The following is a 13,650-nucleotide window of genomic DNA, read 5'->3' on the forward strand; positions in this document are numbered from 1 at the left end:
TTTCTCCATTTGAAAGCAAATAAACTCTTCCTACCCATCTGTAACAAAAATTGCCAAAACATGCTATCCTGTTTCCAAATAATCCATGCCACTGGATATTTGGGGGTTTTTCATATGTTTTCCTGATTTTTTTTCATATTTTTGTAGATTAGATTCCTAAAAATTTTTAGAATTACAGTTTAAACTTCAGAATCTTCAATTTATGGTTGGCTTTTTTTATTGAAATCGTGATGTAGAATTCCTGGTTACTGCTGTCTGCTGAGTGAAGGGCTGGTGTTCTCAGTTCTTTGTAACTAACACTTGCTGGTTTTAAGAGTGTGCAGTGATTTCTGGTCATCTTTCATCTATCCAAGCTTGAAGTAGTCTATTGCTGTATAACATTTCAGAGTATATAACTACATTTTATGCCTGTTTAAAAATGTTTATTAATCAGCTTTACTTGGGATTCAGTTTTGATGGCTCCATTTCAAATACTGCACTAATTAAGTGTAACCATCCTTCCAGTGTTAAAACACACTTTTGAAAATGAGAAGCCTTTGAGGATCATTGAGAGAGAAGTTTCAAATCCTCATTAATGAAAGGTTATTCCTTCTGCCATGTTCTTACTAAAACCAGACACTTTTCAGTCAGTGGTATACAAATCTATATGCTGGCATCACTTTTTCTACCTAGGAAAAAACATCCAGATGGTCTCAAATCTTCAAGATGTGAAAATGTATTTAAAAGACAACTTTGAAAATATACACTGAGACTGAAAATATAGAGGGGAAAATCGTTGTGTGATATTAGTTAGAGCTATAAAGACATAGATAAACTTACTATGCACTTCTACTAACAGGTTTTACTATGGGTGCCAAAGAGCATTTTCTGTAATGACTAGGTAGGAATTGTAGGAAAATGGAAGAGAAGACTGAGGGTCCAGTGTGTCTTAGAAGTCATGTTGGTCTGCAGTAGTTCTCTCTAATTCTGAAGAATTGGTGCAGTTTAAAAATACTTTTGGAGGTTTTATTTACTGTTTATTTATAGCCATACTAATGTGGGACAGCTCACCACTGAACAAGACACATTCATCAGAATGATTTCTTAAACACATCTGTATAGGAGCTAGTAATGTGATTGGATACTGTCTAGGCTGATTAATCAGTTTTTAATAAGACTTTAGACTTCAGTAAAAACAGAAATGTAAATAAATACAGTAGAGCGGGTTATGATTCTTCTCTTAATTATACTGAGTTGATACTAATCCAGATGAACCATTCACAGTGCTTAATTTTCATCTGATTTTGGTAACATACATAAATGTATCCATCTGTGTAATTACTGATGTAGCTTTTTTCCTCAATAATGAGCTACATCGTGTATTTCCTGTGTCATTATCTGAATCAACATCTACAGTAAGCTGACTTTTACAGTAGCAGTTGGATGCTCATTCAGAATAGTGGAAACAATTCAGTTACAGTAGGAGTGATATTTTAAAGGATTTATAACCCTTTTTTTTTAAAGCTCAAGAAACTGGTTTGGAATAGTAAGTGTAGATGCAGGAAAGTTGATGGACTTTACTCAGATTTTAATTTCTTCTGTTTTACTCTTTAGGTAAAGATTCAGGTCCCCCTCCAACTCTGTTTGTTTCTCCTCTCTGTCCTTCCTCTACTCTTTAAATCAGAAATACATGTTATATATAAATAAAACCTCTCCAGTGAGTTTTAATCAGTTTTTCTTCTCTGCACAGTCCCTTCAATCTGAGTATGTTCAGTACTAAAGCCTTGCTGCTTTGGTGAAACCTGCTGGGCTCTTCAAATGAATGTCCTTCGTGATGGAAAGAAACTGAAGACAAGAAGCTGCTCATTAAAAGGAGGAACCTTCAATACAGGATGATTTAAAACCTTAACACCAAGAGGAAACTTCTTAACAGGCAGAAATTCATTGTTAATGACTACTGCAGATGCACTGAAGTTGAATTTATGGAAATTACTACTCCATATTATATACAAATTTACATTTTTTATGTTGAGACAGCTTGAATATATTTCTAATGAATTTCATTAAGGCATTTATTAACTTGTGTACAGTGTTAAAATGTGTATTAAAAGAATATTTTGGTAAACTATATATAAAATTATGTAAAAACTAGAATATATTTTAATTTACGGTCTACTTTGCTACAGAAATGTGTATTTTAAAGAATTTGTACATGTTTATCAAAGATATAATTTTTTTTATGAACAAGAGATTTCTCTTGTTTTATGGGTCCATCATTATTGCTTAGAGCCTAATGTAATTTACTTTTTTACTAATTGGTCTTCTGGTAATTTGATGGAAGTCTAACTAGGGAGAGATTTGTTATTACAGTATCAACTAAAAGCACTTGATACATAGTCTGCTTTCCACTTCTGTCTGCTAATGTTTCTTAAGGAAACACTATGAAAGAAAAATAAAGGGAAAATATTTGTTGAGATGTGATGTAATTACATGTTCTACTGCAACAGAAAAGTAATTTATGTGATGACTAAATTGTACAATTAACAGTCTTTCAATTTGTCTTAAAGGATTTATGTTTTGTTTTCAATGTAAAGTGTTAACTCTTGCTATGCAATATATGCTGCAAAAATGAAGGCAGACCAAACTAAAGTTGGTAAAAATGTACAATGAATTAAGTAGGACTGCATACTTGCATGTTTTTAACCTACATTCAGCAGTATGTGTACAGTTTCCTTGGCAACACACAGTAAATGTTGGACATACATTAAATTTTATCTATCATTAGGAAGCTTCATAAACTTTTAGATTTGTTGTTAAGCATATGGCTGAGGCAGCCTCCTGTATCATGGAAGGTTTTTGTCATAGTAAAGATGCTCTTGGCTCTGTAGAACATTCAGTTCAGTCACATGAGATTAGGAACAAGGTTTAGGGTGAAATGATATTACAGGGAAATACTAAAGATCATGTGTAACATTTCCAGAACTCAAAATTCATGGTAAGGAAAAGAATATAAGCAGCTGTGAGGATTTGCTGTGCCCCTCATGTACAAGACAAAAACAAAATTGATTCCTTACCTGTTTGTTTTTTCCAATATATGCAGAAACTTGAAAATAAAACTTAGTTGAATTGTCAGTCTTTGTTCCTGAAGACCTGTTAATACCCTGCATTTGCTTTACAACTGATGGTAAGTCCTACATCATTTTTAAAAGGATCAGATCACAAATTGCTATGGAAGGTTGTACTGAAAGTGTTAAAAAGCAATACTGAGAGCAGCTATAAAAATCAAAATCACTGAATAAAATTTACATGCAATACTGTACATTTTTGCAACTGTGTATATGTAATATATACACACACAAAGTAGCATATGTGTGTGCATATATATATATACAATAAACTGTATATGAATTATAGATTAATGGTAAGTAATTCTACCTCTCAATTTTCTCATGTACTTTGTTATAAATAGTTTTCCTTAATAAAATACTGATTAATTTTGAAATGTAGATATATATATATATACATACAGCTAATTGATAATAAAATGCCTGTATAAGTCAGCTTTGTTGTTTCTTGTTTTTTTTCTTAGACCTTTTGATGATTTGATCTTTAATTGAAAATAACTTCAAAATCACCTTCTTTCCTGTAAACCATGTAATGTACTTAAAAGTAGGATGCCATTGCAAAAGGCCATTAGCAAGATAGATACCTTTTTTCACAATCTGTCTAAACCCTCTTGTATTTGCTTTGTATAATGCCAGGTATTTAATCAACATGTTGATATTATGATGATGGGGTTATATTTCAAAATACAGTAACTTCAAAGCTGTGTCTGAACTAAAGAATCCTTCCTGGTTGAGGCCCCTTGTTACAGGTAGAATATACCTTGACTTTTTTGCATGTGCAACAGGTCTCTTAGTCCCACAAACAGCAGATTTTTGTGCATAGCCATCTAAACAATTTCACTTCAGTTAGGGTTTTGTCCTTCCTTCAATTTAGAACTAGTCACAGATAGTGCTAACATTTGTTTACCTCTGTTGCTGATTTTCAGCAAATTTGTTGCATTTTGTGATTATTTATTATTTATTAGTGCTTAATATTCCTGTCAGCCTCTATTGCAATTGATGTGGACAGTGTGTGTAACTGTTCCACAGCCACTCTAAAGGAATGGAAAAGCTGGGAATACAGCAGATGCTTTCCAAGTTGCCCAAATTCTGGTGACAGTCTGCTCTAAAAAGACAACAAGGAGCTTCTGCCATTGCAATTGGATGAATGGTGATTTGAATGTGAAGAGTAAATAATACACAAGAAGAACAGCTAATTAAAAGGTTTCTAATACATAGCAATCAGCCTCTTCCTTGGCCTTTTTCTAGACTCTTACTGATTTATTAGATGAAATACATAAACATCAGCTTGTTATATTATTATACATAAATACCAAGGATGGTTTTGGGTTTTTTTATTCATAAATCAATATTATGCAACAATCAAATTCTTAACAAGGAAAAATTGGAACAGTGAAAGGTCAGGAAGGTCTTTTAGAACCTTGTATCCTTTAAGAAACAGCCTGAGTTTTATTTTGTATTCTGTGTTCACTTGTCTTTAAACTCTGCCATTCCTTCAAATATTAATATATCTGATTCTGGGAGAACAAGCTGTAGCACACAAGATCTCTAAAACATGAATGGATGGATTAAATAAATCTAAAGGTCTTTACTGGGCATAATATTCTGTGGCTAACATCTTATGAAACAGTTAATCATTATCATCTCTTTTAAAGTTTGCATTATGAAGCTTTTCAGTTAGGGAGATACTTGTTACAGATTCAGAGACTATTTTTCAATTACAGTACTGCAGAAAGAGGAGGATTTTAGTTTCTATAATAACTGTTCTTTACTGACAGCTAAACAATGAAAGGCCTCAAAAGGTTTGACACTTGATTAGATCTACTCTGTAAAGTGCAGCAAGCAAAAAATATAGTAATTAATGGCCTGATCAAGTAAATCACTGAGCTATGTCTTTAACCTTAAGTATATGAGCCATCTAATTAATTAAAAGTGAACATAGATATTCATGTTTGTAACAAATCCATCTTTGGATCAATATTTCTGTCAATTGTTAACACAAACCTTTTTGTCAAATAAAATGTGCTGTATTGCAACATTCATTAACCCACACAAGTTAACTTCTTTAACTTGAAAACTATAACTACTCCTAATACATTATTTTGATATTGCCATTTGTTAGCATCAGGAGTTTAGTATCTAAAAATGCCTTATGAAAGTCTCTGGTACAGAAAATACCTTACAAAGATTGCTTGGTTTTGTAGTCTGTATCTAATCTACCCGGAAAAGCAGCTTTTTTCTTAAGCTCATCACAAAATTAACCAGTATTCCATATCTGAAAAACTTTTCAAAATAAATGTTAGTTCTATTACTGAGTTTCTTACGAAGTCTGGTCCAGGTTAAGGATGGTTAACATTTTGTCCCTGTGTGAGTAAAGCAGAGTAGAGTTCCCATATAGAAAATCCCATGACTAATTATTCTCCATCTGGGGATGGCCTCTTAATGCCTACTCTTCAGTTTTTAGTCCACCTCAGGAGCTGTTACTCATCTCTCCAGGAACTAATTTTGGAGTGAGACCGTTTCAAATACTACAGTAATTCTGTGTTATCTGTGTGTTCACCAACACCAGTTTTCACCTCTGGCAGGGTGGCAATGCAGGGTTTCCTGTGGGCTGTGACAGGCTGAGATTTATGAAGACATGTAAAATGTCAGAACAAGCTTCCTCAAATATGTACTGTCTTACAAGGATTGGTCTATTTATTGTGTTTGAAAGATTTCATTTGGAAAGTGCATTGTTATAGATCAGTTCTAAAATTAACTAAAATTGCAGATGCATACTGTGCTTTCTCTTAACAAAAATGAGAAAAAAAATCTGTTAGAAAGTGAGTATCCAGCAGAGGAATTTCCACAGTTTATGGACTGTATTTCAGACAGAAGTGACTGATACTGGTTTGAAACCTTGCTTCAAATGAAAGTTGTGTAAATGGGTTACACCCAGAAGACTGGTAAGGCAGGGAGAAAAGAGTCAGACTGTGTAGTTGGAGTATTTCTGGAGCATGATAGGGTTTGGCTTTTTTTTTTTTTTTTTTCCTTCTTGATTTAACAAGTTGAAAATCTGCTGAATAATTCATGAAGAGTGGAAGGGCTGAATCTTCCTGGAATGATATACAGTGTACGTACTGTGGCACAGGAGAAACTGCAAAGCTTTGTATCAGTTGCTGCCGTTTCTGCTGCCGATTGCAAGGTGCTGCTGCTTTTGCTGTTTTCACAGCTACAGAAACCTCACTCGTGCTCTGGTCTGCCAACAGCCATTTGCCTCCCTATGGACCCACCTTCACCAGTCACAATCTGTGGGCTCTCTTGCTGCCTACCTGCCTTGGACACTGCTGGTTTTTGGATCGGTACTGCAAACAGCATTTTCTGGACCTCACAGCTTGTATGACTGAAACCTGCCTTAGAGTCTCTCAGCTGCACAGCCTCCCGTGTGCCTGGTGAGGACTCCTGCAGCAGAACTTCTGACCCAGACAAGGATGGGATTTACAGGGCAAAGTCAAAACTGAGCTGCATTCAGCGAGATGCCCAACGCCTCTTCCTGGAGTGCTAGCTCGCCTCTGCTGCTGCTCTGGGAGGACTCCTCCGGGACCCGCATCTTTCTGTCGCTGCTCTACGCAGTCTTAGCTATCTCAGGGACTTTATCCAATGTGATGGTCATCTATTTAGTCTTCTCCTTCAAGAAGCTACAGACAACCAGCAATGCCTTTATCGTGAACGGCTGTGCGGCAGACCTGAGCGTGTGCGCCCTGTGGATGCCCCAGGAGGCTGTCCTGGGGCTGCTGCCCCCCAATTCCTCCTCCCTTCGCTCTGCGGAGTACCGGCTGCTCCGAGGGGGGCTCCTGGGCCTCGGCCTCACCGTCTCCCTGGCCTCGCACCTGCTGGTGGCTTTCAACAGGTACGTGCTCATCACCAAGCTGCCCAGCGTGTACCAGGCCCTCTACCAGCGGAGACACACGGGCTGCATGATCGGGCTCTCCTGGGCCCTGGCCCTGCTCCCGGTCCCGCTGCTGCCCGGGCTCTGGACCCTGGGCTCAGCCCAGTCGGACGGCAGCTCTCGCTACACCGCCCTGCTCCTCGCCCTGGCCGTGCTGGGCCAGACCGCGCTGCTGCTCCACTGCTACCTCGGCATCGTGCGGCGGGTGCGGGGCAGCGCCAAGCGGGTCAGCGTCCTCAACTTCCACCTGCTGCACCAGCTGCCCTTCCCCGCCGCGCCGCCGCCGCCTCGCCGCGCCCAGCGCCGCCTCAGCAGCGTCTCCGTCCTGCTGCTCTGCTGCGTGTTCCTGCTGGGCACCCAGCCCCTGGTCTGGGTCAGCCTCCTGGGCTTCTTCCTGCGCCCGGCGCCGCCGGCGCTGCAGGCCGCCAGCTGGCTGCTGCTCTGCTCGCTCTCGGCCCTCAACCCGCTGCTCTACACGTGGCGCAGCGAGGAGTTCCGCCGGGCGGCCCGCTCCGTCCTGCCCCGCGGCGAGGGCCCGGCCGCCGCCCCCCGCCCCTCCGCCGCCGCGGGCCCCGCCGGCGCGCCGCCCTGCCCGCAGCTGCCGCGGCGCCGGGGCACGGGGAGCAGCGCCAGCTCCGCGGCCGCGCCGCGCTGAGGGGCCGGGGCGGCGCCGGGACCGCGGCGGGCCCCTCAGGCCGCTCCGCCGGCGGCCGCCGCCCGTCGGGCAGCCGAGCCGCCCCGGCCCCCGCCGCGGTAGCGCTGCTTCCTCTGCACATTCTCCTGTTGCTCCTTGCTGTCCCCACGCACTTCTTGCCCTCTCCTCTTCCACCGCACGGCCCGTCAGCGCCGGGTGCTTCCCGAGGCACCGGCACGGACACTGGGCGGGATCTCCCGCCCGCCCCTCAGCCCCGGCCGGCGCGGCTGCTGCCCGCCCCGGGAGCCGGCCAGGACTCCAGCCAAAGCGGGGCATTTAGGAATCTGGGATAAGCGGTAAATATGGCAACGCACGTAACTGTTGTTATGCTCTGAAGATTCCAGTATGAGACAGGCACCTAGACAGCTCTTTCTGAGACATATGCAGGTTTGTTTTTATGAAATCGATGTAATTCTTGCAGCATTTAAAGTAGTCCTTTGAAGTGAGCTCCCTGAGCACAAGGCTCGTTCGTGAAGGACTGGCAGGTGTCTCATTACACAAACACGCACACAGGCACCGGGAGCTGCTTCCTTTCCCCCAGCATACCTGATCTCTCTGCTCCATGCAAGACCCTCCTTCAGCTTTCTCTGGCAAACTTCAGGATGATGCTCTCTGTGGAAACTGTTAAAAACAAAAACATATGCACCTTTGTGGTGATCTGGTTTGGGTATTTTGTTTTGAAAGCTCTTTAAGGCCTGTTTTGGCAAAGGCTTCTGCCCATGGGCACTCGATAAAATACAATGCAATACGGAGACTGCTGTTGTCCATCTAACCTTGTCACCTGTTCAGTTACCAGTTTGTCGTGTTTCTCTTAGATTTATTATTGCAGAAGTATGATTTCACAGCCTCTGCCAGATACAAAATAACAGATTCTGTGTGGCATTTGGAAAGGAGACAGCTCCTCGCACTGAAACTGCGGTGGTGAGTGCTGCAGGCCCATTCTTCCCAGAATTGTCTTAAAATCCTGTATTTTCTTCTCTATTGCTTGACTTCCTCCTTCCTCTTTTCCAATACAGTTGCTGTTGTTCTCATGGTGATGATACTTAGTGCTGTGTTTGCCTTTTGGCACAAATGTCTGGAAGAAGGTAGTTGTTTTCTGAATCCTTGGGCGTCCACAAGCAGTATCACCTAAGTCGTGCTGTCTCAAGAAGAATGGACTCTTGGGAACGTAGGAAACTGTCACAACAAGAGTTTGTTGCACTGGGTGACACTAACTTAGAACTCTCATGAGGTAGTTTAATGATGGGATAATAACAAGGAAAAGATACCCATGATAGGTAGTAACATAAAAAGGGCCTTTGGCCGTATTTTATAATGCCCCACACACTTTGCTTGCTTTACCTGGTGGAATTTGAGTTTCCACAGAAAATGCTTTAAGAGAAAGGGAATAATTTTTTTCTCCCCAAAACTGAGACCTGTTTGATATCTTAAAGCCCCATACCAATATTTTGTGTCCTTGCATTAAAAAAATCTCCATCATCACAGGAGAGATACTTGTTAAGGTCAGGATTTGAAAAACACAAAGAGTGGAGGCCTCAAAAGGATTTTTTTTTTAACATTCAAAAAATGTGTGAACATCTTGAAAACAGCTCTAGCCACTTCCAAGCACCTGTGGAAAAGTAAAATTAGTTTCCTTAAATCTGAGACTTACAGAAAGGTTCTTCCTTCATCTTGGAGATAGTGTTCCTCTGAGTGATGGCATCAGATGCAGAGGGCCAGCAGAGAAATATTGAACATACAAGATACACAAGATTTATTTTGTTAGCACTGTACACATATCTTAGAGAGTGAAGGAGCCACTATATCTTTGTTGTAATATCCTCATCACAGTGGCTGTGCTTTAGCTGTCTTTGTGTAGCAAATGGAGAAAGAAAACTGCTTCACCTATCCCAATACTGGAAAATATTCTGGTTCACTTCTAAAATAAAATTCAGCCAAGGGCCACCAGAGAGTAAGACCCTGTTCAACTACAAAATAACCCTTAGGCTGGAACCCACGGAAAAGTGCATAATGCCACCTTCCACCACGGCTAAAGGAACTCAAGACACTTGGTAAAGCTCAATACTGGGCCCATAAGCAAAAAAAATCAAACTCTAAAATAAAAAATTAGACAATGCCTCTCCCCTATTTTTGGCTACGGAACACATTAGTCTGGAATTAAAGCAATAACATGTTTCAGAATTCAATGTCCAAACCATCATATAACTGGAACTTCTGGGCTTCTTCCCTTGTAAAATAGCATGCAAGTTATATCTGAAATGCCTGTATTTTATATAGACCACATTTTAAATGCAAATATGTATAAAAATGCTATGATGTACGAAACTCTAGACAGCTCTCCTTATGCTATGCATCAATTCCAGAAAACAACTGGAAATCCCTTGGAAAGTTTGATGTAATTACATCTGACTGTAAATCTTTGACTGTTTTAATATACTCAGGTGACCTAAATAATATTACACAGAAAAAAAAATAATTTAAAGTAATTAAGAAAGAGTATTTGTCTCAAGATCAGTTTCTCTGAGATATTACTGCTCTGAAAAGTCCTGTATGCCTTGTTCTACAGCCATAATCTTTGTATTTCCACATTGTAAATACTCCCTGGTAAATTGCAATGGAAGCTCGGCTTGGCTGAAGTTCTCCTGGCTGTGTGGTCCTGCTTCTTGGTTAAGGAAATGGATTTCATTCTCAGTTTTTGTCATTCTGTGTTTTAATTTACAGATGATTTATGTGTGTCCTCTGCTAGTTTAGTGGTGATTTTTCTTCTATGTGAATTTATGTCATTCTCCAAAAACTAATTTACAGACACAAGGGATATGTTGCCAATTGCCCTTTAAAACGTCTCAACCAAACACTCTTTCAAGAGGTGTAAATGAAGATGATGCAAAATCCTGTCAGCAATTCAAATGAGGTTTGCTTGAACTGAGTTGCTCCTTTCCTCTGGTTTTGTGCCAAGCAAGTTATCTGAGCGTGGCCTGAAGCTGCCCTTCCTAGATTGGCTGGCATTGACATATTTTAGCTGCCTTCATGTGCTTTAGATGGGAGGTGTGAGCTCATTAAATATTGAATTTATGATGCAGTAGTGCAGGTCAGCCCTGTTGTTGGTATGCAATAGTTGCCTATTCCTTTGCTATTTTCTCAGGGCTTCTGAAAACAAGAGCAGCTAGGAGTTAGTAATAGTCTGGATGAATTGTGGCCAGTTGTACTGATGTGCTTGAAAAGTCCCATTTGGTACATTATGACTCAAATAAATCTGCCACTCAGTTTGTGGATTGCCCATACAGAAATACATATGGGACCTGCTTTTTGAAAGTAAAATTGTGATGCCTCAAAATAACACCCTAAGGCATGGGTTATTTGTGAAAATTGCTTGTAGAGAGTGTTCCTGAAGTTAAAGTTTGGATTCAATCTTTTGAAGTCACCCTTAATTCAAAATAGTTATCAAAAGCCATAGAGATGCTTTGTGAAATTAGGTAGCTACAACAGTATGAGTCTCCACCAAAACTGGGCAATCATTGCCCTCAAAAAAGGTGTGCAAGGAAGTGCAGGCAGCAAGGTGAAGCTGGGAAATTATGACAAGTGGAGATGAAGAAGGCAGGACAGGGGCACTAACAGTTTGATCCTAAGAAACAACACAGAGAAAAATCTGAAAGCCAGAAGTGGCCTGGGATTTTGATAAAATTAAACATCTCAAATTCTTTGATTCTTTGTGTGTGAGGAAATAGAGTTCTATGCTTTTCTTAATAAATAAAAACATGCACTTGTATTCTCAATTTCTTCCTTTAGCAAAGCATTCCATACACCAGCAAATTTTCTTTAAACTCTGAAATCAAAAAAAAGTATGAGTTGCATCAGCAGTCCTGTGGAGACTGCATTCAACAGTGGCACTGGACTGACAAGCAGAGATAACATCTTAGCTAACCTCCAGATTCAGTCAGCCATAAGCACACTGTGAACCTTTTTTTTCTAACTACCAAGTTGATGCTATTTTTAAAAAAACCCACATACAGATTATTTTCAAATGAAGACATTTAAGTGTAGCATTTCATTAAAGAAAAAAGTGACAACATATACTTTAGCTTTCTATTTCATCTTAAATCACATAACTAGATTATTGCAATATTCTTTAAATTCAGAAGTCCCTTTCTCAAATGGCAGCGAAAATAGCTTTTCTCGTGACTGTTTAACTTCTAAGAAAGCTACTTTTTTTTGCTCTTTTATGTCAATCCTTCCCATGCACTGTCATCATTTTACCAGGGTAATAGTCTATTTTCTTTCCTTCTCTTTCCCTTTCTTCAGTATCTTCTGTAATTTTCTTCACTAAGGGAAAAGTTCTTGATTCTGCTGATCAGGGCACAACTGCATGAGCAGGGTAAGTTTTGGGAGACAATTGTAAACTAAGACTAAAGAACTGATGGACAAATCTCACATACTTGAATTTCTATTTAAAGAGTGAGTAGGTATTAAAGTTGGGCTTTTACTGTGCAGAGCAGTGGACAAATTCCTTGTCTATATTTACAGATATTTGCATTTGACTAAGACTGTGTCAAAAAATAATAATATGAAAAAAAAACCAAAAAATAGTTGAAGGCTGAAGAAAAAAACTTTTTGGCTGAAGAGTTCAATTATAGTAACTTAACACAAGTGACATCATTACAAAATAAGCACCTTTATGCTTATTATGCTTACTAGTCTGTTACCATACATGGTGATTTAATGATCTCTTCTGGGGTGGAAAACGACCTTGCAGGACAATAGCTCTGCTTGAAGAGTGTGGGCCACCTTGTCTGTTTATTGTCAAGGAGTTCAACATGGTAAGGGCCCCTGTGCAGTCTGCCCTACATCTAGTCTGGATGGATATTCATGAAAATAAAGAACTGGAAACAGTCCTGAGGAAAAAAAAAAAAACCACTTGTGGCTGCTTTCTTGCCTGAAGCTTTGAGTTTGTGAAGAAGCATAATAACCATTCCAGGAAGGTTGACTGTTGGGTGTTTAGGGAAAACTGTAGGATGTCTAATCTGCAACCCCAGACATCAGGCTTGTCATCAGTTTAGAGCCAAGCTTTTGAGAGTTGCTCAGAAAGAAAGCAAACTGCCAGTTGAAGAGGGAGCTCAAGCCAGTCAAGGGAGCTATGTAGCACCTTAGACTTCACCGTGCTGAACTTATCCTCTTGTAAGACAATGGGTTGAAGTTATGAATAATAAAAATGTGCCTCTGCCAAAATTTTTCAGCATTCTTTAAATGTCTCTTTTTTCTGTACTTCTGTGAGATTCACTCCTGCTTGCAAGTTTTTCTGCTGCTCTAGAATTGACAGCTGATGAAAAGCATAATTAGTATTAATTACTAAAGAAACACAAAGGAAGGAAGAATAAATCTCATCCTTACTAGACTCAGCTGGAATCAGCTCTGGTGGTTCAAGAGCCAAGGCACACAGAACAAGAGCAGAGCTCCTGTTACTGAAGAGATTCACTTAAGACCAAAGATGCCTTGTGTTCAGGCTGTCTTCACCTGCTCTGTGACAGTCTTAGGGCAGAATTAAAAACAGAGCTATGCTTCAGGCAAGAGCTGCATTTCTTTCTGATCTGTTCTGAAGCTGATGATGTGATGGAGGGGTAATGTCAGTCACAAAGCAACAAAATGAGCATTAGCAACCGAGGAAAACTGTGAAAGGGAGAGCTTGAGAGACAAAGATGATGAATTGAAAAATAGTCAGTATTATAAAACATTGTGCAAACTTTGCTTCATGCTTCATGTTCCATATCCTCTACGTTTTCTTCTGACCCCTTTGTCTGCCTTGCCTCTGTGAACCACAGTGCTGAGATAGCCAGTTTCTTCTCAGCCTGGAGCCTCTGACACTGAGTTTGATGTTGTTTCATTAAACACTGTTCCTGTGAATCTCTATAAATTTTTTATCTTCCATTCTA

General features: G+C 40.0%; 2 protein-coding genes across 5 annotated transcripts in view; both read left to right on the forward strand.

Annotated features, from left to right (window-relative positions):
- Positions 1-1,907, forward strand: part of CDC14A (cell division cycle 14A) — a 47,200-nt gene extending 45,293 nt beyond the window's left edge. Inside the window, 1 exon segment of the mRNA XM_079313733.1 lies at positions 1,730-1,907. Within this exon segment, the coding sequence (XP_079169859.1) occupies positions 1,730-1,759 (30 nt within the window). The 3' untranslated portion in view covers positions 1,760-1,907.
- A 2,539-nt stretch (positions 1,908-4,446) lies between these two features.
- Positions 4,447-13,650, forward strand: part of GPR88 (G protein-coupled receptor 88) — a 30,285-nt gene continuing 21,081 nt past the window's right edge. For all 4 annotated transcript variants that reach the window (XM_079314214.1, XM_079314215.1, XM_079314217.1 and 1 more), the window contains exons 1-2: positions 4,447-8,022; positions 8,542-8,647. In XM_079314214.1, coding sequence (XP_079170340.1) covers positions 6,620-7,687 — 1,068 coding nt within the window. In that variant the 5' untranslated portion in view covers positions 4,447-6,619 and the 3' untranslated portion in view covers positions 7,688-8,022; positions 8,542-8,647. The remainder of the gene's footprint in view (positions 8,023-8,541; positions 8,648-13,650) is intronic.

Source organism: Erithacus rubecula, assembly GCF_903797595.1.
Source record: "Erithacus rubecula genome assembly, chromosome: 10".
Classification (NCBI taxonomy): domain Eukaryota; kingdom Metazoa; phylum Chordata; class Aves; order Passeriformes; family Muscicapidae; genus Erithacus; species Erithacus rubecula.